General features: G+C 42.3%; 1 protein-coding gene across 1 annotated transcript in view; it reads right to left on the bottom strand.

The window, feature by feature from the left end:
• Mroh2b (maestro heat-like repeat family member 2B) overlaps positions 1–25,381 on the bottom strand; it is a 65,793-nt gene that overhangs the window by 5,838 nt on the left and 34,574 nt on the right. The window contains exons 19-37 of the mRNA XM_013018514.1: positions 24,212–24,328; positions 23,062–23,169; positions 22,212–22,364; positions 19,359–19,385; positions 18,624–18,743; positions 18,339–18,418; positions 12,770–12,905; positions 12,586–12,681; positions 11,863–11,952; positions 11,378–11,498; positions 10,536–10,633; positions 8,085–8,237; positions 5,200–5,357; positions 4,598–4,724; positions 3,928–4,115; positions 2,060–2,200; positions 1,427–1,541; positions 637–783; positions 188–370 (exon numbers count right to left, since the gene is read on the bottom strand). Coding sequence (XP_012873968.1) covers positions 188–370; positions 637–783; positions 1,427–1,541; positions 2,060–2,200; positions 3,928–4,115; positions 4,598–4,724; positions 5,200–5,357; positions 8,085–8,237; positions 10,536–10,633; positions 11,378–11,498; positions 11,863–11,952; positions 12,586–12,681; positions 12,770–12,905; positions 18,339–18,418; positions 18,624–18,743; positions 19,359–19,385; positions 22,212–22,364; positions 23,062–23,169; positions 24,212–24,328 — 2,358 coding nt within the window. The remainder of the gene's footprint in view (positions 1–187; positions 371–636; positions 784–1,426; positions 1,542–2,059; positions 2,201–3,927; positions 4,116–4,597; positions 4,725–5,199; positions 5,358–8,084; positions 8,238–10,535; positions 10,634–11,377; positions 11,499–11,862; positions 11,953–12,585; positions 12,682–12,769; positions 12,906–18,338; positions 18,419–18,623; positions 18,744–19,358; positions 19,386–22,211; positions 22,365–23,061; positions 23,170–24,211; positions 24,329–25,381) is intronic.

The following is a 25,381-nucleotide window of genomic DNA, read 5'->3' as shown; positions in this document are numbered from 1 at the left end:
GACCTTCTAGCAGACAGACACAGACACAGACATGGCAAGTCGACAGCTGTGACAGCTGTGTAGGGGTTGGCCAGGAGATAATGGGAGGACACTGACTATGGTCTTCTGCAAGCTCTCCCACACTCTTTTCCTCTTCATTTGATTTGATTTTGTTCCCCCCCTACACCCCCAGAAAGGCTCAACTTACATCTTCAAAGAAGGTTCTTGTTTGTAGCACTATTTCCTTAAAGTAGAAGCTCACGTCTCTGTCTGTGAGAAGCTCCATGATCTTTTTGAGAGCCTTCAAGCTTTCGCAGACCACTTCGGTACGAGCCAGGTGATAGAGACCTCTGATGACAGACTCTAACATTATCTGCTTATGCTTCTTCACCTGTTTAGAGAAAAAGCTTTCTCAATCCCAAACACTGCTCTGCGTGTATACCAAGCACAGGGGTGAAATCCCCACGTACAAGAGGTGCATGTTCTATTGAGGGTCCCAAGTACCTCCATTCAAATTTGCCACTTCAGCAAGGTATTGGGATTTTCACTTCATTTCTATGAACTATTAAGTGTGAGTTAATAAAGTGATATATTAAAGAAAAAGAAAATGAAACTTCTCAACCTGCATGAACAGTTTTCCTCGAGAAGGCCGCGTACCTTGTGAGGGGCCCCGGATGCTGTGTTCCCCAGCCCTCGGATAGCCATTTGCCTCAGAGTAGCGTTGGTGTCCCAGGCGCTCTGATCCATCAAGATCAGAACCTCTCGCAGATTGCCATGCTTCCACAGGACCGGCTCCTTCATGAGCTGTAATCAACACACTCCTCCCCTTTAGTTAAGGGAGTGGCCTCCCTTCAGGAGGGTGCCAAAGGCATCTGAACTGCAAGTAAAGTCAGGGCCTGGCTGGAGTTGGAGCAGAAGAGGAGGCCCTGGAGTGAGACTGCCTGTCATGTAGTGGCTCAGCTCTGGGTATGAGCAGCCCACAGTTCAGGGTATCTGGTGGTGAGCACCAGAGCATCTACTTAAGAGGAGGTTTCTAGTTCCGATAGAAGAGTGGAGCAGAAGAAAACAAACAGAGGAACCAACCAGAAATCATGGATGATGCTTCTTGTCTGGACTGATTGGGAACTTAAGGTCAGATTTGGAAGGGACGCAACATGCTTGTTTGTTTAGCTCTTATGGCCACTTCCAGACTTGGGCACATCCCCTCTTTGCCCTGGAAGGTCTGTTTCTGCAGGTGTTGGGCAGGAGATGGTAGAAGTGGGTCCTTCTGCCTCTTCCACTCTCTGCTTAGGTATCTCTGGCAGGGACTGCTCCCTCTATCACTAAGGCTCCCTTAAAGGCCCCCTTTCCTGTGATTGAAGCCCTCACTGAACTCCAGCCGCTCACGCAAGCATCCCATGGGACCCCGGGACCCCATGAGCATGCTGGCATGCCCACTCCCCCTTGCCTCAGAGAAGAAAGCTGTGCCAGTTATCCGGTAGTTCTCAGAGGAGGAGGTGAGAGATGGGAGGAGGTGCACCATGATCTCCAGAATGACGCCATGTTGCCAGACGGCCATGCTCCTGGAAAATGCAAATTTGGGCAAAGATGCTTTCCCCTCCGCCCACAGGAAATGTTAATCTAGTTTCTCAGAAACACAGTATAGATTCAGTGGAATGCTTGATGAAGCTAAAATAGCCTACTGAAACATCCAGTTTAATGTAGTTTGTTGCAAGTATTTCATTTGAATTTTGTTTTGCAAAAAGGAGTTATGACGTAGTGCAGGCTGGCCTTGAACTTTCAATTCTCCTGCCTCCACCTGCAGTGTGCTAGGATAATGGGTGGGTGCTACCATACTGGGCTCATCTCTCTCTCTCTCTCTTTCTCTCTCTCTCTGTCTCCCCCCCCTTCTCCATCATGTATCATGAGTTTGGTTGATACTACCATCTCCCCCTCCATCTTTGTTCTCCCTTCCATTATGTCCTCTTTGAATGATAGCTTTTAGGTGAGTAGATTTTTTTCTCAGTGTAACTGCCTGTGTTTTTATTTTTTGATTTTGGTGTTTTCTTTTCCACTTAGTGGCACACTATTTGCCCCTCACCTGGCGAGTGCACACACTCCTATGTGATGGTTCTCAGGACTGCTAAGCAAGGTCCACAGATTATCCCCCTCATCAGATTCTTTCGCAAGACCTTCTTTCATGGCTTGGGTTTGTAGACACTTCAGACTTGCTATGGAGAGCCTAGAGGAGACAGCAGACAGCATCGCAGCCAGCCAAATTCACATAGGGAATTGTGAATTTCCCAGTTCACTCCCCCTACCTTCTACAGTACTCTCCAACCTCACATTGATGGATGCTGAACAAACAACAACAAAACCCCCCAAAACAAGGAGTCCCTGCCTTGCTCTTACTCTTCAGTCTTGGCGTCAACAGAACACTTGAAAAGTGTGAGCCAGCAAGTCCATATAATTTCGTCAATCCTCATGAGGAAAGAAAAATACTCTTGTTCTCAGACTCTGAGCATCCTTAGGATCAGGGTGCATTGTGCAGTGAATGGTGTGGTCTAATTCCTTTTGGGAGTCTGTATCTGCAGTGTGATTGCAGTTGTTCAGCACAGTCATATAAGCATGTGTGCACTCAGGCACGGCTTTTACACTGCTGTCATTTTAGTACAGCTTGAATATTATAGGAACAGCATTCATTTTGACTAAGTGCTCTTTAAAATGTCTTTTTAAAAAGGTTACACTATGAAATTGACATTGTAATGAGAAAGTTATGAAACAGTTCAAAGAAAGAGAAATGTGATGTAGGAGAAAATCTATACCTACTAACTCTTTTTTTTTGGTTCCGGTTGTGGGGCTTGAACTCTGGGCCTGGGCGCCGTCCCTCAGCTCTTCAGCTCAAGGATGGCGCTCTACCACTTGAGCCACAGCGCCACTTCCGGCTTTTTTTTCTGCTTATGTGGTGCTGAGGAATCGAACCCAGGGCCTCAGGCATGCAAGGCAAGCGCTCTACCACTGAGCCATCTTCCCAGCCCTACCTACTAACTCTTAAATAGCCTTTTGTCTTTCCTTCACAAATTAAAGGTCTCACTGTGTAACTGAGAGGAGCCTCTGACTTGCTCTCTTAGAGCTTCAGCCTTCTTCCTTGTGCTGGGATTACACGTGTACATCAACACACCCAACTCAAAACCTCTTTTTTTTTTGATCTCCAATAGGGCTTGAACTCAAGGCCTGGACACTGTCCCTGAGCTCTTTTGTTTGAGGCTAATGCTCTACTATTTTGAGCCACATCACCACCTTCGGTTTTCTAGTAGTTAATTGGACATAAGAGTCTCATGGCCTGCCCAGGGAGGCTTTGAACTGTGATCAACTTGTCTCAGCCCCCTGAGTAGCTAAGATTACAGGCATGAGCTACTAGTGCCCAATCCCTTAAAAGACCTCTACTGATAAATATTAAACATCGGAAACAAAAGTGCCATATCTTCTGAGATATGTACTATTACAGATACATTTAAAAATGTAAAAAAAATTCAAGGAAGCATTTATGGCTTCATTGGGAGTCTATTTTCTCAATGACTCACAAGGTAATGTTGCTTATTTCAACTGTGAAGTCTTAGATTTGATGCAACTTGGTGTTTATTTTCATTTATTTTTTTCTTCTTTGGGTGGTTTTGGTATCACAGAATTCCAGTTTTCCCAGAAAGATCCCAATAAAGGAAGCCAAAGGAAAGAGAAGATCCTCTGAGGAAGTATTCCATCGCTGGTCATTCTGGGCAGCTATTCTGGGAACTGGCTCAGGGAAAGGTAACTACCGGGCCTGGTAACACAGCCTAAGGACTCACAAGATATTGTTTCCTCCCAAGTGTTTGATGCCAGGTCAGAAAGCACAGATCTTGGCCTGCACAGGCCACTTCAGGAGTCTGGGATCAGACATCTTAGGAATACTCTGCTTGCTAGACCCTTTACCTGCAGGGGTCTGGAGTCTGCTGTCGTTCCCCAGGTTGCATCACACGCCGCCTGTGACTCAAAGCAGAAACGGGCATCTTCTGGCCTAGTGTGCAGCTGACCAGCTTCAAGAGGAGCGTGAACAGTTCTGGATACAAGCTAGTGACAGGGCCTCCCGTTAAGAGCACTTCATACATAGCACAGGCCACCTGATGGGAACAGAGGACCTCGGGTCAGCAAGTCTTCTTTCTTCCAAGGTCTCTTCTTCCTAGGCTGATGGCCAAGTTTGTCCCTCGCCTCCCCAACTGAACGTTTTCCAAGCTGACTATGTTCATCATGAGACACAAAGGAGACATTAGTCTCCAAGCCTCTGGCTTCCAGTTGTTTCTCTCTCTTGAGCAATCCCAAGAGATTTTGTTTTACAGCATTAGGAATTTTCAACAATAAAAAAAATGTTGCTTTGGCTATTGTGGAGAATATTCGGAAACAGAGATGAATAGATTTTAAGGCTGAGAAATTTGCTTCCAATTATGATTACAGGGAAATATGTCACAGGTACAAGGCCGTCTCCATTCATCTAATATGAAGTGGAGTGGGATTAAAGTTAGGCAGGAGAGAAGACAAGCAATGCTAGAACACCAAGGTTGCTCGCTAGTGCAGTTCCATGTATGTGATGAAATGTCCAACTCACAGAAATGGCTTCTATCCCAGCGATGTCATCTTCTAACCTGATCTGCAGTTTGTCTATCAGGGCTCGTATGAGTTTGCCACTGGAGGCTGGGTTTTCAGCCAACGTTTTCCACAGTGTCTTTGTGTCCCTAGAATGGCAAGGCAGGATGTTGACAGATAAGGCCCAATTCCTGTAAGCTTTCCCATCTCACTATAACCACCTGATGACACATCACAATTTCAAGGAGCGTGCACCATGCTAGGAGATATGGAAGATATATTATTTAACAATCTAACAGTCTTCCTTTGGGGTGCTGAGATTCATAAATATCTATTAAGATGAAAATCAGTTCCACAGAAAGAGGAAAAATATTAACTTACTTCTATAGAGTAAATGTATATATACATGATGCATATATACATGATATATGGGTTAATGGATGTAGATATATAATTATTATTCAATAAAATGATTTAAAAATCATCATTTGGATTCAAATACCAATTTTTACATTGTTGTGCGGGTGAGATTTTTTTGACCTTTGTTCTCAAATAATAAATGCTCCTCCAGTGCCACATAAGGTGGCCTTCCCTAGGTAATGAATGGGTGGAATGAGGATTTACCTGTCATAGGGCAGAGGCTTCTGTAGCAGGTTGACAACAACTGCATCCATGTGGAAGCTGGCTATCTGGGAGATGGCTTCGAGCATAAACTGAAAACTTTCCTCCTTTTGTCTGAGGACTGGCATGTGATGGTAAATGGTGCTCAGAATATCCAGTAGCTAAAAAGGAAGCCAGAAAAACACATTAAGTTGCCATTTTCTTTCTGCATGAAGGGCTCAGGGAAAGTACCATCAGCGTATCGTGGGTAGTTAGTGAATTGCAAATGGTGTTCAAGGCAATGATTGATTCTACACATGGCTGGTTTCTTACTCAAGAAGGTTACTGCAGAACTGGTATTTACTCATTGCAGTTTGGCAAGCATTTGGGGAAAGCAAGCGGTGAACTAGGCAATGAGGGGGATAAACCGAAGAGGAAAAAGATCCAACCCTTTATTAGTGATCAGATAAAGGACACCAGTCATCTGCTCAGAGGAATGAACTCTAGGTGGCCCAGACAAATAGTAATCCAGAAACAGATTGCAGGGGTGCTTTTCAGAGGGGATGTTAGGATGGTCGAGGAACGCATCCTTGTCAGAAAGAACACATGTAAAGAAGTAGAATTGGAAGAAAAAAAAAGCCAAGAGAACTGACAGAGCATAGGATTTTTAGGAGAGCCAAGATTTCTATATAATATTACAATGGTGGGTATATCATCGTACACTTTAAAAGACCCAGAGAATAAAGGATACAAAGAGGGAACTTTAGCTGGGCATGGTGGTGCATGCCTCTAATCTCAGCTACTCAGGAGGTGGAGGAAAGGGGATATCAAGTTTGGGATCAGCCTCAAAAACTAAATAAAATAAAAGGACTGGGGGCGGGGAGGAGTTTCTTGAGTGGGAGAGTGTTTACCTAGAATAAAGAAAGACTTGGGTTAGATCTCTCTGTCTCGCTGTGTCTGTCTGTCTGTTTGTCTTTCTGTCTCTCTCTCATTCTCTCTCATACACACACGCACACACACACACACACACATAGAGGAGAATGAACTAACCTTAAACCTTAAACAATGGGACTCCAAGCAGCAATGTTATCATTATCAATGTGGACTTAGATATATTCCCACCTACAGTAACAGAGGTAGTGAACACTGTGATTTCAGACATCACACTCTGAAGGGTGATGTTGATAGTGGGGGAGATTGGGTGTGTGGAGGCAAGGATATAACTCTTCTAAAGAATAAAAACTACCATGTAAAAGAACCATGAGCTGGATGTGGTGCTGTGTGCTTGTGATCCCAGCTACAAGAGAAGAGGATGGTAATTTGAGGTTGGTTCGGTGGCAAAAATTCCAGACCTTACCTGAAAAAGTACAGCCAAAAAAGTTCTAGGGGTATGGCTCAAGGGGTAGAGTGCCCATTTAACAAGTGAGAGGCCAAAAATTCAAATCCTAGCGCCAAGGAAAAAACCCATGAAGATATGGATATGAGAAAACGTCAAGAAGACCTCTGGAATAGATAGATGGGGACATCTGGAACACAGAGAAAATGAGAGTGGATAAAAGGAAAGGTGAATCAGATCTAAAGGGGCTGACTGCCACTGTCCTGAGTTTGGGTGCTGATCTCTGTGAATAGGGAATGATGCTATGCATTTCAGTTTTTGATGTGGACAAGCAAGGGCATTTATTTATGCTAAAGATACTTTGCTTCTAGTGGAATTTCCTTTAAAAAATTTTGTGTGAACAGTTAAATCTGATACCTCATGTACATTATCTTTCCTCAATTATTAGTTCATTTTTCCCCCCTGCTGGTCCTGGGGCTTGAACTCTGGGCCTGGCTACTGTCCTTGAGCCTTTTTGTGCTCAAGGCTGGTGCTCTACCACTTGGGCCAGAGTGTCACTTCCGGCTTTTTCTGAGTAGTTTATTGGAGGTAAGTGTCTCCTAGACCATACTGCCCAGGCTGGGCTTTGAGCTGTGACCTTCAGATGTCAGCCTCCTTAGTGGCTAGGACTACAGACATGAGTCTGATCCCTTTAAAATGATTACTTAGAGTTCCAGCTCAGGGGTTGGATTCTCCATTGGAAACCTTTCCCTTATTGTGTGATCCATGTCTGCAGGAAACACACAGGCATTCCATATTCCATATCAACATTCATTTCCCACATATACCCCAGTGTCTCATGCATAGTTTAAACTCATTAAAACTTTAAGGGACTCTTTGTAAAGCAATAAGCACAGGGGCGTTTTCTAATGCCATTACTCCAAATCCACACTTCAGAGAACTTTAACATTAAGGGTGATTGACTCTGGGACGGAGGGATTTCTTTCTTTTCCCCCTGAAGGTGCTCTTACTTAGTTAAAATTACTTTCTTGCCTATTATTAATCCTTGGTTAATAGCTTGTATTCTATCTCTGACTTGAGGAGACAGGATAGACGTATGTATGTAGGACCTCTTAATCAAAATTCCAGAATTTAAATTCTGTGCACGTTTGCTTAAGTGTCCAGTTGAGAGAGAGGACTGAGCACGTTCCCGAGTGCACTAGCAGCCTTGCTTAGCAGACTCCAAGCGCTCCTGGGTGTGAGGGAAAGGTGTGAAGAACAGAGGCCATCTCAGAACCATGCGTCTGGCCAGTATATTGCTTCTAACAACAAGTTTGTGCTCTGTTAGGCTCTAACAGGTAAAACCAGTGTGCTAACAAACCAGTTTTCCACGGCCTTGGTTCAGAGCTGATCACAGAGAACAGTTTGGAAAGGTTTTATGATTAATTCAAGTGGAGTTTCATTGCACATCTGGGTCTCTTACAGAGGCCTCTCAAGGCTACGAGCTCTTGCCTGCAAGGATGTCTGCTCTTGACAGACTGAGTAGTAGAGACTGACTTGGCATTTGCTCAACTTTACAATTGGCTGTGTTCACCTGATCTTCTAGAGCAACTCCATGCTCCTTCAGCGTTGCGATCAGCCATATGCCACAGGCTCTTGTGCACATGAGGTTGAGGGTTTCTAGGCCATCCAGTGTTTCCTCCAAGAACATTGTAATTTCTTCACTTGGGATGAATTTACAGACAATCTGAAAGTATATCCAGAATGACTCATGTTATTAGCCACCTCCTTGTGCATCTGGGCCCTTAGCACATGCTGCTGTTTGTTTCAGGATACGAGGAACCACCGAGCAGCTTTCCAAATAGTTAACCTGGCATGGAAGCTATAGAAACGGGAGAAATCATTAGGAGAAGACATAGCATGACCCTTTTGACCTGGGGTTGCCTTTTGATCATTTCCTGTTTGCTGCACCCCAAGCATGAGAAGGCTCTGCTCTTTTCAGATCGGAAGCTATAGCATACTCCCTAGGGAAAATATTTATATGGTGATGTTTATATTGTAAAAGCGCCCTCATATACATTTCATATGTCATAGACAGATACCTCCAGCTTACCGCTGAATAGGTAAACCATGGGAAATTCAGGAAAATCTATCACATGTGCCAAGTGCTGGAGTGCTGTGCTGAACACGCAGGTGGCTGACAGTAAACGTGCCATGCTCGTGCCTGTGTCAGTACCAGCTGCAGGCAGTAAAAGGTAGAAATAACGACATCACAATTCTGGTCTTCAGGCATGAGAACAAGTGTGTATCTGTGAGTATGTGTGCTGATAAAGAAGGGTGGGCAGTACGAGGTCAAGAGAGTAGCTGAGGGCTGGGAAGGGGGCTCAGTGGTAGAGCGCTTGCCTTGCATGCCTGAGGCCCTGGGTTTGATTCCTCAGCACCACATAAGCAAAAAGAAAAAAGCTGGAAGTGGCGCTGTGGCTCAAGTGGTAGAGTGCTAGCCTTGAGCTGAAGAGCTGAGGAACAGCGCCCAGGCCCAGAGTTCAGGCCCCACGATGGAACCCCCACCCCCCAAAAAAAAGAGAGTAGCTGAGGCTTTATCTATTTAAACTGGAATGCTTTGCAGCCATCAGAGCATTCTATTCACAGCTAATATCCCTGCATGCATCAAATTGTCTGATGTTATTTTATTGAGAGGAAAAAAGCTCCTTTCCATGCACAGTTGCTCATTCAAGACATTTCTGAGTTCTCATGGACAACTCACAGACTTCCGCCTTCCAGGCTATGGCCTTGCTAGCGTTTCTTCCCTGTTCTCCTCAATTTCTCATGGTCTCTGTTGCTCCTCCTGGGTCCAAGCTAACCTCATCTCCTATTGGGTTCTTACAGTCTCCTTTAAGCTGACTTCACTAACATTGTTCTCATCGGCTTGTATGCCAGTCATTCCCATAGCAGTCAGTTATGCTCATAACTAGAAAGTGAACCTCCTTCCAGAACCACTGCTAGCCCATGGAGGTCTTCACAAATCAGGGAAATGCTTCCTGTCCTCATGATACTTCACTTCTGTTTGTACATGCATACTCTCATACTGATTTTATTGGATCCTTTGTTGACGTCTGTGGAAAGCTTCCATGTATATAAATATGCCAAGCCTACATCACAGTGCGACTGCCTTTTTATGTTTCACACTGGGCGCAGTTGTATGCAGTAACGCTGACTCTTCTGTTAAAAAAACCTCATTGGCTTTTGATTTCAACTAGGATAAAAGACAATGTCTGTAATAAGGCTTGGAAAGCCTTTGAAACAGCTCTGAGCTGTCTCTTAAGATTTCACTGCATACCTCTTTCTCCACCTTAGGGCCTTTAAATTTGCCATTTCTCCTCTTCTTGGAGTGCTCTTTTCCAAATATTGTCAAGACTCTGTCACAATTTCTTTCTAGAGGATCATCTCTCCCTCCTTTCCTTACTTGATTTTATTTTTTATCTCAGTTATCATTACTTGGTATAGTTATTTCTCAGACTTCCTTTACTAGGATGTAGTAAAAGCAGGAAGTTTGTCTTCCTCTCTCTACAGAGAGCCTAGAACAGAGCACAGCACGTACTAAATGCTCAAGAGATAATAGGTTAATGAACTCACCGTGGAATGTTTGAGTCAGTGAGTCCTCACAGTAACTCATTGTAAGCTATGAGTCTGATTATTTGTTTTGTTTTAGAAAAGTATAGACTAAATATCAGACAGGGCACATAGAATCCATACCATTGATTTCAAAGCTTGGTTCCATTCATTCCATTCCACTATATCTTATACTAGTGGAAAAGCCACAGAGTTTGCAAAGTTTTTTTTTTTTTATCAGATGCTATGCTTGGTAGCAGGTATTGGGAAGGAACATGCAAACAGAGTTAATGAATGACAGGGAAAAAGGTCTTTCATTTCGCTTGACTGTCCAAAGTCTTGCCTCTTTTCCTAATGGGGCGTTAGTAATGTACTCACTTGGAAATTAACCCAGAATGGTCTTTATCCCTCACGGATAGTCTTCCATCTTTATTACCTTAGCTATTTTGGAGGCAATCTTGATCTGGACCTGCACATCATCACATGCCAGCCCTTCCTGTAAGCCCTGAAGTCTTTCCACTTCCAAGTGAATGCCTAAAATCAACCAAGGGACAAACACACATGAGCGCTCAAGAGACTCCAACACACTGTTTTGACATAGTGATATTTCAGCTGCTGCATGCCTTTAAATAAATACAAGCAAGGTCTGCTGATGAGATGGTGAACCTGAGAGTACTTTCTGTACACAGTGCCCAGCTCAACACTCTGCTTATAAGGATCACTTTTATCAGTCGTAAAGACCACCTGAGGTAAAAGCTCCATGGTCGGGCTTGTATTTTTGCAGATGAGGAAACCAAGATAGAGATCCACAAAGTCATTTTCTCAAGGTCACAGAGTAAACACAGAGCAGTCAGAACTTGAACCCTGTTCTGTCTCATGAATGTCTTGGCTTTAACAACCCTGCTACAGTGCTATTTCTTTTGGAGTTCCATTCATTGGTAGGCTACTTTGGGGAAAATAAAAAGGAGTAACTATTGCAAAAAAAAAAAAAAAGGAAGAAAAGAGATAACCAACAACTGAACAAGTGATTGTTGATATCAATTTATAAATACAGACCTAAGCAGCAATGACTTCCTGCTTGTAATTTGAATGCTTTGAGCCATTCTTGGTAATGAGGCCTAGCCCAGTAGGACATAAGGCACTTAGAATGTACATAATGATCACAGTGAAGTCCCTTTGCATAGTAAATTTTGCTAACAAAAGATAAAAAGTGGGTATATTTCTATTTTTCTTCACAGGAAGAGAACCCTTCATTTGTGGGTTCCCTTCCCCTCTCACCTTTTACACAGAACAGACCAATGGTTGAGCTAGTAGCTGCCTGACGGATGCTGGGCAGGGTGTCACAGGAGTGAGGAGCCAGGAGTCCAAGGAGTGACCCTATTTTGAAGTTCTGTGGCGCCTGTAGGGCAAAGGAGATGCTTGGGTGGTGAGGACACTTGATAAGGTCCCAGATTATTACTGCACTGATCTCAAATCCCATTTTTCCCTCCACGTGGCCTTAGAATGTAGCAGAATCACACACAAGCCTCTAAAGATGTCTTAAGAGTAGTGGAAAAATGAGCGAATAAACAGGCCGAGAAGCCAGAGAGCCTCCATGTAGGATGCCAGCCCCCACACTCCGGAATGTGAGATACTGCCCCCATGATCTGCTGGGAACCCTTCATTTGAGATTTATCACGTAGGGGACTGAGATTCTGGAGGCCTCGGAAGTTCCCTGTGGTTCACGAGCAATGGGATGTATGTATTTCCAGGGGATTGCTCACCGTAATATCATTCGTCAGTACTTTAGCAATAACCTGGAAGGCTCTTTCTCTTTCCCACTCTTTTGGTGACACGAGCCACATTCGGAGAAGCTGTTGGTTAGAGAATAAAATTCTTTTGCTCAGGATTCTTCATATTCGTTTAGGCTCATTCTGTGTTCCTCCCTTGGGCTCTGCTCACTGTCCTTTCTCTGCCCACTTCCACCCAATTAAAAAGAATTATTGTAAAGATGATGCCCGGAGGTGTTTCAGTGACATGTCAGGTAAACAGTACATATCCTTTTGAACAATCTCACTCCTTCCTCACCTCGCTCTCTGCTTTCCCCTCATGTCCCCATCCCAAGTTGTGTAGCTCATTTTCAACGGTGTCTAGTGAGCATCACCGCTTCATTTGTCCCACATTACTGTGCCACCCGTATCTTCCCAAAGACAGATAAATGAACAAACAAGACATAAAGAAAACAAACCCAGCAACAAAGAAAACAAAAACAACCCTTGTTTCCATTTCCGGAGTTCATTTTTACAGAAGATTATGTTATATGGTCAGATTCACTTAGCTACTGTGCCTATCTATTTAGCGGAGTGTTATTCCATGCTGAGGGGGGTTGGTCAGGCTGGAGGTCTTCCTGTGCACGTGGAGCATCTAGGCTGGTGTGGCACACTGGTGCCACGGCACTGGGCAGATCGGAGTGTAGGAGCATCAGTGTGGGTGGCGACTCTGCTCACGTTAAACATTTCTTCGCAGTCATCCGCATCTTCATTATCCCATATCATGGCCCTCAGCAGCTTTCCTAGAGCATCCATGGATCTTTCGTACAGAAACTGAAAGCAGATGTGAGTGAGTGTGAGTCCCCGGCCGTCGGGGGACAGTCCCACCGCAGCTTTCCACTCTGTGCTCACTGCCACATACGTTAATGTGCTCCTTGTCCTTGTCTGTCTCACCCTCGCTTGCGAGCTTTTCCAGAGGTGGGAGTGGCAGGAGTCGTCGGATATTCTCTTCAAGAATATGAAGATGGCCCTTCAATGAGAGCCGAGGTTTCAGTTTGCTGAAAGGAGAACCACACAGAGAAATGGATATTGTTTACACCCAGAAACACCCATTAAAATGTTCGAGATCTGTGAATTGGTGGGTCCCCCCCCCTTTGCCCATCTCAGGGCTTGAACTTAGGGCCTGGATGCCGTCCCTCAGCCTGTTGGTGTTCAAGGCTAGTGCTCTACCCCTGCAGCCACAGCTCCACTTCTGTTTTATTTTATTTTATTTTTCTGACTAGTTTATTGGAGATGAGAGTCTCATGGACTTTTCTGCCCGGGCTGGCTTTGCACTGTGATCCTCAGACCTCAGCCTCCTGAGTAGCTATGATTACAGGCAAGAGCCACTGGTGCTGGGCGTGAATTGACTCAATATGGGGAAAGTCTGTTCAATTTTCTGAAAGGTTAGGATGTTGACAGAGGTGGTAACAAGTCAGGAGAGATTGGGACATCACGTCATGTCTTGGTGAGCAGTCAGTATATCTCAGTACTAAGTTATTCGAGGAATGAACAATTATTTATTTTGCATTACTTAACACTGCATTATATGATCTGTGATAACATTATTGATTCATTCTTCTCCAGAAAGGGGGGGGAGAGAGAGAGAGAGAGAGAGAAAGAGATCTCCAAATTAGATCTCTACACTTTAAGATTTTTTTTATCAGTTACATATGTCCTCTTGCTTTCTATACGCTGCCACAGGTAAGATAAGTTCTTAGATTCTTACAGGTTCATCAATGAATAATGTATGTGAATCTTTTTTTAATTTTTATTATTTTATTTATTATTTTTTATTTTATTGCTGGTCCTGCAGCTTGAACTCAGGGCTTGGGTGCTGTTCCCGAGCTTCTTTTTGCTCAAGGCACAGCACCATATTCAGTTTTCTGGTAGTTACTTCTGAGTAACTAGTAGCAGTCTCAGGGACTTTCTTCCCTGGGATGGCTTTGAACCATGATCCTCAGATTTCAGCCTCCTGAGTTGTTAGGATTACAAGTGTGAGCCACTGACATCTGGCTAGAATCTGTTTTTCTTCTTTCATACATTTATATAAACATCATGGGGGTCAGAACAAAACTTAACACAACTTAAGAAAATGCAAATTCTCAATAAACATAAAAACTTCCATTTGTTATTAAGTAAAATGTAAATCAAGTAATAAGATACCAAGTTAGTAAACAAACAAGAAATGATGATACTCTTAAGGCAACATGAAAGCTTCTCAGAGAGGATTAAAATTCAATTTAGCTAGGAAAGCTCTATTTAAATTATTCTTGTCTTTATTATCTGGCAGCAGCCAACTTTTTAAAAGACAACTTTTAATAGCATATATAACATGCATATATTTCTGCTTGGCAACACGTCTTCATAGTCTAACCTGGGGCTGGGTAGTTGGCTCAGAGGTAGAGTGCTTGCCTTGCATGCATGAGGCCCTGGGTTGATTCCTCAGCACCACATAACCAGGAAAGGCTGGAAAGGCACTATGGCTCAAGTGGTAGAGTCCTAGCCTTGAATTGAAGAGCTCAGGGACAGTGCTCAGGCCCAGAGTTCAAGCTCCATGACTAGCAAAAACACTGCCCCCCCCGCCCCCTCCAAATAGTCTAACCTAGCTTACTATTATTTTGTCTTCAAGATTTGTTTAAAGTGGGGCCTTATAGGTCATATCTGTAATTCTAACTAATCAAGAAGATGAGATTTGAAGCTTGAGGTTCAAAGACAGCTCAGGCAGACATGCCTAAGACTTATCTTCAATTAACGAGCAAAACACTGGCTTGGAGGTGGGTCTCAAGTGGTAGAACACCAGCAATGAGCAAAAATGCTGAGCTCAAAAATGCTGAATTCAAGGCCCTGAGTTCAAGCTTCAGTATCAGCACAAAAAATAAACAAAAAATACATTTGTTTTAATCCCTGATAATACAAATCAAAATGACACTGAGATTTCATTTCACTCAGTAAAAATGACTATTATCAAGAATATAGGAAACGCATATCAAAACAACACTGCGATTCCATCTCAGTTCGAATGGTCATCATCAAGAATACAATGACAGATGATGGCATGGAGCTGGGTAAAAAGGAACTCTAATGCACTGTTGTGAGAATGTGAATTTGTTTAACCACTCTGGGAAGCACTGTGGAGATTCTTCAACAAAAACTTAACATAGGGAAGATGGGAGGGAAGGGATGGTAGAGGGAAAACAAAGGAGGAGGTAACAATGCTCACTACAAACTGTACTCATTACCCTACTCATGTAACTGTAACCCCTCTATACAACTTTTTAAGTATATATATATGTGTGTGTGTGTGTGTGTGTGTGTGTGTGTGTGTGTGTGTGTGTATAAACTTAACATAGTATTACCCTATGAGCCAGTAATTTCATTCTTTGGCATTTTTTTTCTGAAAAATTACAAGCTAGGATAGATTACAAACTAAGATACAGTAAAGCCATCTGCACAACCATGTTTATTGCAGCATTATTCATCACAGCCCAGGCCGGATGCCATAAATGGATAATGAATCAAGAAAATGCACACATATACAATGAAATTTTACTCATCCACTAGGAAGAGTGAAAGTTTATCATTTGCAAAGAAATGGAATGACCTGGCCAAAAGATGCATGTTTCCTTTCATATGTAGAAACTAGAACTAATTTTTAAATTGTAAGAAAACACATGTTGTATGCAAGTATACACACACATATTAGCTGAAATATGGTATTTTCAGAGGGAAAGTCAAATGATATAATTCCTTAGAAAGGCTAACTCACAAACTAACAAAATGAATACCAGGAAATAAATATTCAAAAGGTTGGGGTCAAGAGGAGAAGATAAACAAATGAAGAGAGGAAGGGGGAGAGGATCCAATCATAAAATTCAGTACACATCCTACAAAACTAAGAAAACCAAAGGAAGAAGTAGGGTTGGAAGGGAAGGGATAGAAGGATGCAAAGGAGTGGCACTGGTCAAGATGTGTTGTGTTCATAAACTGATTTGTTGAATAGTAACAACATTGTATAACTACTTAAAGATAAAGAAAATGTAATTAAAGTAAAAAGAATACAAACAGCAAGTGCTGGTGAGGTTCAGAAAAAAGAACCTTTATACACTGTTGGTGGGAATGCAAATTAGTACCATCACCACGGAAATCTGTATAGAGGTTCTTCAAACAACTGAAATTAGAACTACCATGTAATGCAGTGATTACTTTTCATGTACCCACAGGAAGGTAAGTTATGATCACAGAGACACTTGTACATCCATACATGTTGCTGCACTATTCACAATATCCAAACATTGGAATCAACTTAATGCTCTTTGATAAATGCATGAAGAAAATGTGGTACATATATACAATGGAGTATTAGTTATCCATAACAAGGAGTAAAATTTTATCACTTGAATGAAAAAGGAGGAAACTGGAGGTAATGATGGTTAAGGCGAAGGAATCAGGTTTAGAAGGACAAAGGTTGAACATTTGCTCTCATATTTAATATTGGGATCTAAATATATATTTATATGTACACATATAATTGTTAGGCTGTGTTGAGGGGTAAATGGGGTTATGAAAGGGACCGAGAATGACGGGGGTTTTTTAATACTGTCAAATTAAGAAAAATGTTCTGACTGAGAGTTCTACAGATACCAAAAATACAAACAACAAAAGCAAATCTAGGTGAATGAAACAACATCAAATGTAAAATCTTGTAACTTATGTGAAACCTATTGAATGAGAGATATATTTGTAAACATGCCTCTAGCAAGGGGTTAAGTTCTAAAATATGTGAGGAATTACTGTATCTCAACAATAACAAACAAATCTTGATTTAAAAAATGGACAAAGGACTTAGACATCTCTCTCTCTCTCTCTCTCTCTCTCTCTCTCTCTCTTGTTGATCGTAGGGCTTGAACTCTGGGCCCTGGGTGCTGTCCCTCAGCTCTTCAGCTCAAGGCTAGCACTCTACCACTTGAGCCTCAGAGCCACTTCTGGGTTTCTGGTGGTTTATTGGAGATAAGAGTTCCATGGGGTTTTCTTCCCAGGCTGGCTCCAGCCTCCTGAGTGCCTAGGATTACAGGCATGAGCCACCCACACCTGGCTTAAAAGTAGTTTGTCTTTTGCCAGTCCTGGGCCTTGAAACTCAGCCTGGGCACTGTCCCTGAGCTTCTTTTACTCAAGACTATCACCCTACCACTTGAGCCACAGTGTTACTTCCAGCTTTTTCTGTTTATGTGGTACTGAGGAACTGAACCCAGGGCTTCATGGACTTAGACATTTTTCTAAAGAAGATACAAAAATGGCCAAGAAATATGTGAAATAATCCCTAATATGAAATATTAGGAAAGTACCAGTCAAAATAAGATACTATCTCATTTTGTGACTACTACTAAAGAAAGCATAAACGAACAAGTGTTGATAAAGCTATGGAGAAATTTGAATTCTTGTGCCATGTTGGAGAAAGTAGAAAATTATGCTGTTGTCATGGAACACAGTGTGATATTTCCTCAAAAAATTAAATAAAATAACTATATATTCCAGCCATCCTACTCCTAGGTATATGCCTAAAGGCTGAAAAGCAGGGTCATGAAGAGATATTTTCACATCCATGCTTATAGCAGCATTATTCACTAGACCTTAATAGGTGGAAGAAATCCATGTATTCACCAACAGATGAGTAGATAATGAAATGTGGTCTGTGCATAAAATGAAATATTCTTCAGCCTATTAAAAGCATGAAATTTTGATCCGTGATGCTATACTATGGGCGAATCTTAAGGACATGATGTGAAGTAAAAATTGGGCCACATACAAATACTGTATGATTTCATGCATATGAGCTGCCTAGATTAGATAGAAATGCAATAGTGGTTTCCAGTGTCTGTGGGGAGTAGAGAATGAAGAGTCATTGCTCAATGGATGTAAAGTTTCAATCACACAAGATTAGAAGAGTTCTGGAGATTTCTTATATAATAGTGTGAATCATGTGGTTGTCCTTAATGCTACTCAAGTATACAACTAAAGATGACTAAGATGATAAATTTATGTTGTTTATCACAACTAAACATAAACAGACATTTTAAGATGAAAGACATGATGATGTTCCTGGAGAATCGTAGGGGAGCAATGGCGTGAAGAGAAAATCAACAGCTTGACAACTCCTGTAGAGTAGAAACTTACTTAAAATTTCCCTGAAGGCCAAACTCTAGGAAATCTCTTCTTGCATAGGAATTTCAGTCTCCTCGTCTCAACAAATCTGGGTCCTCTGACTAGTTCCTTGTCCCTACCAGTCATGGAATAACCAACTCAGCCAGGCTGTCAACTCTTCGACCCTATCAATGAAGTACGTTTATTTTGGAAGGTACAACGAAGTCAGTAGACAGTTCTGCCAGCGGTTCCATGGGAGGGGGAGGGAAATCCTTTATGTCTATAACCCCCCCCCCCAAGGTTCTCTCTACCTTAAATATCTGATGGCGATTAAGGCTTTCCATCGAACAGGGCTAGCTAAGGAATCCAGGGGCTCATCCTTTATCAAGTTCTGCAACACAAACAAGGAAGTGACCCATTTTAGGCCCATTTTAGGAAGCCTCAGGGGAGTTCCCAGGCACACCTCCCAGCTTCCTGAGCCCTTGTATACCTGGGTCAGAAGGAAGGCAGAAATCTGTTCTAGGGAACTGCTGAGTTTTACTGACTTAACAGTTGGCATGTTCAGGCCCTTGCCCTTTCCTTCTCTGCCCACTCACCAGCATGTAGTCGAGCAGCATCTCCTTGTAGGAAAACTGGAACTTGTTATCCTCAGCATCTTGGATGGCAATGCCAATCTCAGTGATACTTCTTGTGAAACTCATGTGCAGGTCCATGTCCTAAAGCAAAACGAGTCACAGTGCAAACCAAGTTCTGAGGCACCACAGCTGGGTCTTTAAATGTGTGACCTAAGGTTGAAACACGCACCCGAACAGGAGTAGGAATCTTTGCTCCCTTTGCCATCAATATCCTAGCCTAGGATCTAAGTTGCAGGAAAATTGAGAAATAAAGGTCATCCACTTCTACTGTCTTCAACTACTGAAGTTTCTCTAGAGGAATGACTTTTCAAAAAAATTTAAAAACCATAATAGAAAACAGTTCACAATTCCTTCAAGGATCCAATGTATAGCTAAAATAAATGTTTAATGTTAATATTGCTCAGTGTAATGCAGTTTTCTATCTATCTATCTATCTATCTATCTATCTATCTATCTATCTATCTATCTATCTATCTATCTATCTATCTCTCTTCTCTCTCTGTCTATCTAGATGTATCTATCTATCTTTAAATAGTTACTTTATTTTGTTAATTTTTTTTGCTAGGGTGGGGGTGTGTGTGGCTAACCATTTATCTGCCATCCATCTACCAGTCTACCAATCATCTATTATCTATCATCTATTACCCAGCATCTGTCTGTCTGTCTACCACTTTAGCATCATCTATCATCACATACCTTATTCATCACAGACATGCCCAGAACCTGAAAAATTAAAAGCAAAAGCAAATCAAATACTCAGAGAGCAGCAGTCAAAGACACCCACAGCCCGCAATGTTCCACCCCTTAGGCTGAAGGATTGTCTGCCCTGGAGTCTTGCTCAGGCAGGTGTGAGGGCCATTTTCTTTCCCAATTTTAAAGTGAGACTTCATCTCACTGGCTGTTAAGTCATGAGCAAGCTACAGAAGGCAGGATAAAGACAGCAAACTTGCAATCAGGTCTGAGAGGTTGACAGTTTAGAATTAAAAGGTGAAAATGCTCTTGGAGGAGGGGAGGAGAGGGCACTGAGAAATTGTAAAAGTGCAAAGTCTTGCAGGGCAGCTCTGTCTGATAGGTCAGATTTTCAGTGATGCTGGTGTTAAAAACAAACATGATACATTAAATATAACCTGAGTGATGTAATTCAGTCAATGTCTCTTGCATATTGGTTTGTGTGCAGTTTTCTCCACAAGAAGACTGCATGAAGCCAAAATGCACACCATGGAGAGCTGCCAACTACCTTTGTTTGCTGTGCTGTGAGACACTTCCTTCAAATCTGGCATTGAAATATCTCTAGGAGTTTGTAATTTTTCAATATTTGTAGCTGATTTCAGGCATTTTAAGGCAGAGTCTATAGTTTTTGGATTCTATATTTTTACTTTACTTTATGTAATTATTTTATACAAGGTCTTTCTTTGTAGCCCAGACTGGCTTCAAAGACTCAGGCCTCTTGCCTTAGTCCCCTGAGAAATGGGAATGCGGGTGTGTGTCAGCATCCTTGACTGTATTAACTTATTACTATTTACAAATAACGTTCCTACCTTTTAAAAAATGTGTCTGTGATAGAGGTTTTCAATGTTGTGATTCAAGTCCATTTCCCACATAATTCCTGAATGTTTTCCTATAGTACCTGTGCCACATCTTGTGTGACAGAACTTACTATATCCTCAGTGTATACCCCATTATCTTGATCATCTTGATCTGTCCTCTCATCATAGATGAGAACTGACAATAGATACGGGCATCAGCATCAGCTCCTCAGTGAAGGAGGCTTGGTCACTGGCCTGGCCACACTGACTCCATTTTGTTCTCCTTGGCTCTAGTTTTCCTGGCTAACTTCCTTCTCCCCTCCCCTCTCCCCCATAAATCTTGTTCTTCTAGAGTTACTTTGGATTCCCAAGAATGATGAGGCAATCAATAAATATCTTTCTGACTAGGATCTGAAAGTATCCCCAGGCAGCAGTGAGCTACGTGTGACAGATGACCCCAGGATGAGGTCACCCCCCCAAAATGGGAGTAACTGCCTATGGTTGTAAGATTATACCCCAAAGCAGGAGTAATCCTCTCATGGGAGCCAGACTGGCCTCTCAAATGGTGGCAGCCAGGACAACTCCAGATCCCCTTAAAGACCCAGAGCTGTTCTGTCAGCCATGCTCTCTCCAACCTTCTCCTTTGCTTTCCCCTCCTGTAACCTTTCAAGGGCCCTGCCAGTCCCTTGAAGACAGAATGAGGTCCACTGAAAACTCCTTTATCTGTTCTTTGTGACATAGCTAGGTCGATTACATCTCCTTTCTCTGCCCTCCACCACTACAATGTCTTTTATTATCCTCTGGGATAGAACGCTCAGCCAAGTCCATTGAGACACTTGAGCTGGGGCTCTGGCCCTAAACCTAGAGTTTTTAGGCCTCTCTATTTCTAACAGGCTTTCCCAGGTAATTCTCGTGAAATAAAGGTTTGGAGATCCTTCCATTACTGAATGCTGGTATCTAGGGTTTCATGGGCTCACCATCATGCTCTTATCATGTACACATATGAATAAATACCAGTGGCACTTATGGGTCAAAAATGTGGCTTGTGGGGACATAGAAGACACACAGCAGAAGATGAGGGGCCTCAGGCACAGATCCTAACACAGAGGCGCTGAAGAGCAGAAGCACACATGTCTCTAAGCAGGAACAGTTCTGTACACCTAACACTTTACCACCATTTCCATCCTTCCTGAGACCTACGTACTCACTTTCCATCCACTCTGGGAAGCTGTATTTAAATTTCATCATGTCATGCTGACATTTATCTACAGAAGTAGCTTTGAATTGACAGTCTGTATGAAGCAGTTCATTTACAAAAACCACAAAAAATGTGTTGGGGAATAGGACAAAGTTGAAGGGGTGAGTTTGAATGCTGGTTTCTCTGGGATGGTATATGCTGGGCATGTTTGAAAGGTATGAGGACATTCATGGTTTCTGGGGGTGAATGTGGAGGGAAAATACTATACAGCATGAGATGGACTGAGTAGCATGATGCATGACATCACCTATTCACTTAAAAATACACATAGGGTGCACTGCTCTGAATGATTTACACACGTTATCATATAACAGGTTGTTTGGCCTGTTAGTGCTGGTTAATACTTCTGGGACTACCATAGGGAAGTAATAAGCCAGTTGCTCAAAGTAGTACAGGAGTAATTATTTTAATGTCAAACAAGTCTGAGATCACCATGGTCAGGGAAGGCATTGTGGGAGTGTACAACATGAACTGCCCAAGGCCCTAGGAGAGAAAAACAAACTACCTGACTCTATCGAATAATATATTTTTTTTGTGTTTTCATCTCCTAAACATATCTGATCTTTTATTTTCTTCTTCCCTCCCTCCCTCTCTTCTCCTTCCTTCCTTCCTCCTTTTCTCTCTCTCTCTCTTTCTTTCTTTCTTTCTTTTTCTTTCTGCTTACATCTTTTCAGCTGAAAGATTCTAATGATCCCCACGAGTTGAGCCTCGGCAAGGTTTATAATCCCAATCTAGAAATCAAGGCAGCCCTGTGACAGGTGTTACCTGAGAACACTGGCTATACAGAAACAGGATTTGGGCCATGATGTCTTGGTCAAGCCTGGTGAGAAGTTGTAGCTTGGGAGCATGAAGGGCTACGGCTCCATAGATCACTATGAGGTCAATCTTGGTCAGAGTCCTTTTACCAGAAAAAATGCCCTGAAGATCAGGAAAAGGAGATATAAAGATGTGACTTAAGGAGTTTCTTCTGTTCTCATATATTTTTTTCACCTAAGTCTATGGATCACTACAGGAGCTAAGAAACTGGACACGCAATGATTGAAAACGAATCTAACATTGGCATACTTTCGCTCATACAAATGCAGACAGCCAGAACTCTCATGAGACTCACCGGTTTGTGTTAGAGAGAGCACATGGAGAGTAGAAGACATGTCTGATAATTATTTACTCAACGGATCCCTCCTTCCCATGGGGGGAAGCAGAGCAAACATAATCATAGCCACCAGTGAGGCCTAAACGGCTGATGGCAGGACAAATGCAGGCATACACAGAGCTCCTTAGGAGCTTCCAGGTCAGCACTTGAGACGGAAGTGCAGTGGGCCTGGATCTCGCTGGTGGGCACGTGGGGCCTGAGTTTGGAGAGTTCTGACCTAGAATGTAGACCTGCGGGCTGGAGTGAGAATAATATAGAAAAGGAAAAGAGTGACACAGAAGGGGTGAACTTGATCACAAGCCATTACATACATGCTGTAGAGGTCACCCCAAAGGTCCTTTGCACAGTTATAAGGACAATTTTCTTTTTAAAAGAAATGTGCAAATAGAATACACCTGGAAGAAATCGGTATTGCTCGTCATTTTAGTGACCTAGAACTTTAGAGAAGATTATTCTTTTTACCTTACATCGATTAAAAAAAAACTTCTCCTCCTCTTGGAATGTTTTAAGTACTTTTAGGACAATGTCCAGGTGGTTCTCAGCACAATATCCTAAAACAGATGTTGTTCCCTGAAGGCAGAGAAGGAATAAGGTTTTGAGTTTTCATTCATCAGTTTACTTTCCATTCATTCATTCATTTGGCAAGTATGTAGGGGATATCTGTGTTCTTCTTGGTGTCGGGGATACAGTGGAGAAGAAAGCTCTGTCCTTGTGAGGCAAACTGACAAGGGAACTGGTACCAGAGCAATAGGAAAGTGAAACAAGGCACCACAAACATCAGTACGCTCGTCAATAAATTGCATGCCAGATGGTCATTAGAAAAGCAGAAAAATGGAAGTGAGGGCTGGGCGACATTTCAATGTACACATGGTAGCCCATGATGGGAACATAAACAGGGTGACACCAAGCAGCAGAAGCCTAAAGTAACCAAGCAGGTGAGCCATTGGACTGGTTGTCAGTGTGGGACATCCAAGAACTTATGTTAAAGGAATAAAGCGTGCTATGGGTACAAGTATAACTTTGTCTCTTAGATAGCAGAACTAAAAGTCTAACAAAGATGGGAAAATTGTGCTAAGAGCAATAGAGGATAATCTCTGAGGATGAGAAAAGAAATTCTAGCAATAGAGAAGCAGTTTTCAAAGTTCAATGATGTCTAATGGCTTCTCCTGTGTAACATAGAAGAAAGAACTCTAACCCTCGCAGAATTTCTGAGGAGAGATGTTTAACACACTATCTTTAGCCCAGGTTAGTTAGGAAATGAGTAAATGGATTCATCACTTAGACTGAAGGACAGTGGCTTGTTTTCAAAGTTACTGTCATCTTGTAAAGTCAGTGATTTTGATGGCCACACACATACAGAAGATGTTCTTGTGAAGTAAGGAAGTTTGAAATTCATTTTCCAAAATTTCATACAGACTCGAATAAAAAAATTGAGCATTGGCATTTACATAGCAAAATCTCATTCTTCTAAAGATACTCTTTTGGAGTATCATGAATTCATTAACAAATAACTCTGGTTATAAGCAAGACGTTATCATCAGACCTGTCACAGGTTTTGTAGTTAGGATTAATGGTCATTATCTTAAGAAAAATTGAGGGCAGGGGTTCTCACCTGTCTTTGGTCCCCCAGCTGGCTTGGAGAAACCAGAAATTCCTTAATCTGTGAGCTTACAAAGTTTGTATCTTGGCAGGAGGCTAAGGTGGTTCCCAAGGCTTTCCAAAGGAATTTCTGGAACACAGAAGTTGAACAGCAAAGGTTTGAATGATCAGATTTTTGTGGAAAGAGTTAAAGCATTGGTCAGGAGGAAACACATTGGCTTTGACTGGGAACTGCTTAATAGTCATGTGTGTCTGCATATTATCTCTTCCGGAAAGGGGCTCCTGCCCCAGGCTCTGTCTTCTACCTGTGCTCCTCTCTACTCCTCAGTCCCTGCCAGCACAGAGACTCTCACTCCATACTGCAATAGTCCATTTTTCTTGCTTGTCAGAATTTCAACACTTGGAAAGCTGAGGGTCCTTATGTATTATCTCCAGTGTACAGGTTTTGGGTGGCTAATACGTGCTTTACAAATGCTTTACAGGCTTATTGGAAACAGGATTATTTTGAAGATGGCTTAAGTTTGTGTTCTGATATTCAATGGTTATCATTGATCAGAAGGTGGTCTATGGAACAAGTCAAGGGACTAGAACAAAAAGCTGAAATGAAACAAACACATCCAGGAGATATTGCACAGACAATTCTGGCTTGGATTAAGAGGACAATAGCAAAATGGAGTGATTTTGTAATCGCAATTATGAGAGTGGGCAGAGCCTTGATTAGATTGAGACTGTCTAGGCAGTATTCTTGGCTGTCCAAGGAAAATGTTTCCTATGATAATAGAATTACAATGAGAAAAACTCTACACAACATAGAAGCAAATACTAATCTGCCAAGCATCTTTATAACTCTGTCTTGGAGAAAAAGTGCAAAATGCAAAAGAGTCTTTGAAAGTCTTGGGCTGTAGAAAATATTGACACCATGAAGAGGAAAATCTGATTTAGGTCTACAAAGTGAATCTCTAAGCTTTTCAGATCTGCTTCTCTGCTGTTGGTTGGTTGAGTTTTGTTCTTTGTATATTATGTTCCGGCTTGTGATTTAGTGAAGAATCCAGGAAAACAGGAACCCAGCACCTGGAGAAAATGCAGTGGAGTGCAAAAGCGACTGTTTCTCTTCTTCCTCTAGCATGCCTCCTTACTCAGAGGCATTGCAACTCTTTCTATCAAGAAAGTAGTTTATTTTCTT

Source organism: Dipodomys ordii, unplaced genomic scaffold (assembly GCF_000151885.1).
Source record: "Dipodomys ordii isolate 6190 unplaced genomic scaffold, Dord_2.0 Scaffold41, whole genome shotgun sequence".
In the NCBI taxonomy this organism is placed as follows: Eukaryota; Metazoa; Chordata; class Mammalia; order Rodentia; family Heteromyidae; genus Dipodomys; species Dipodomys ordii.
The sequence above is the reverse complement of the archived record's forward strand: the minus strand, read 5'-3'. Positions and strand labels throughout refer to the sequence as shown.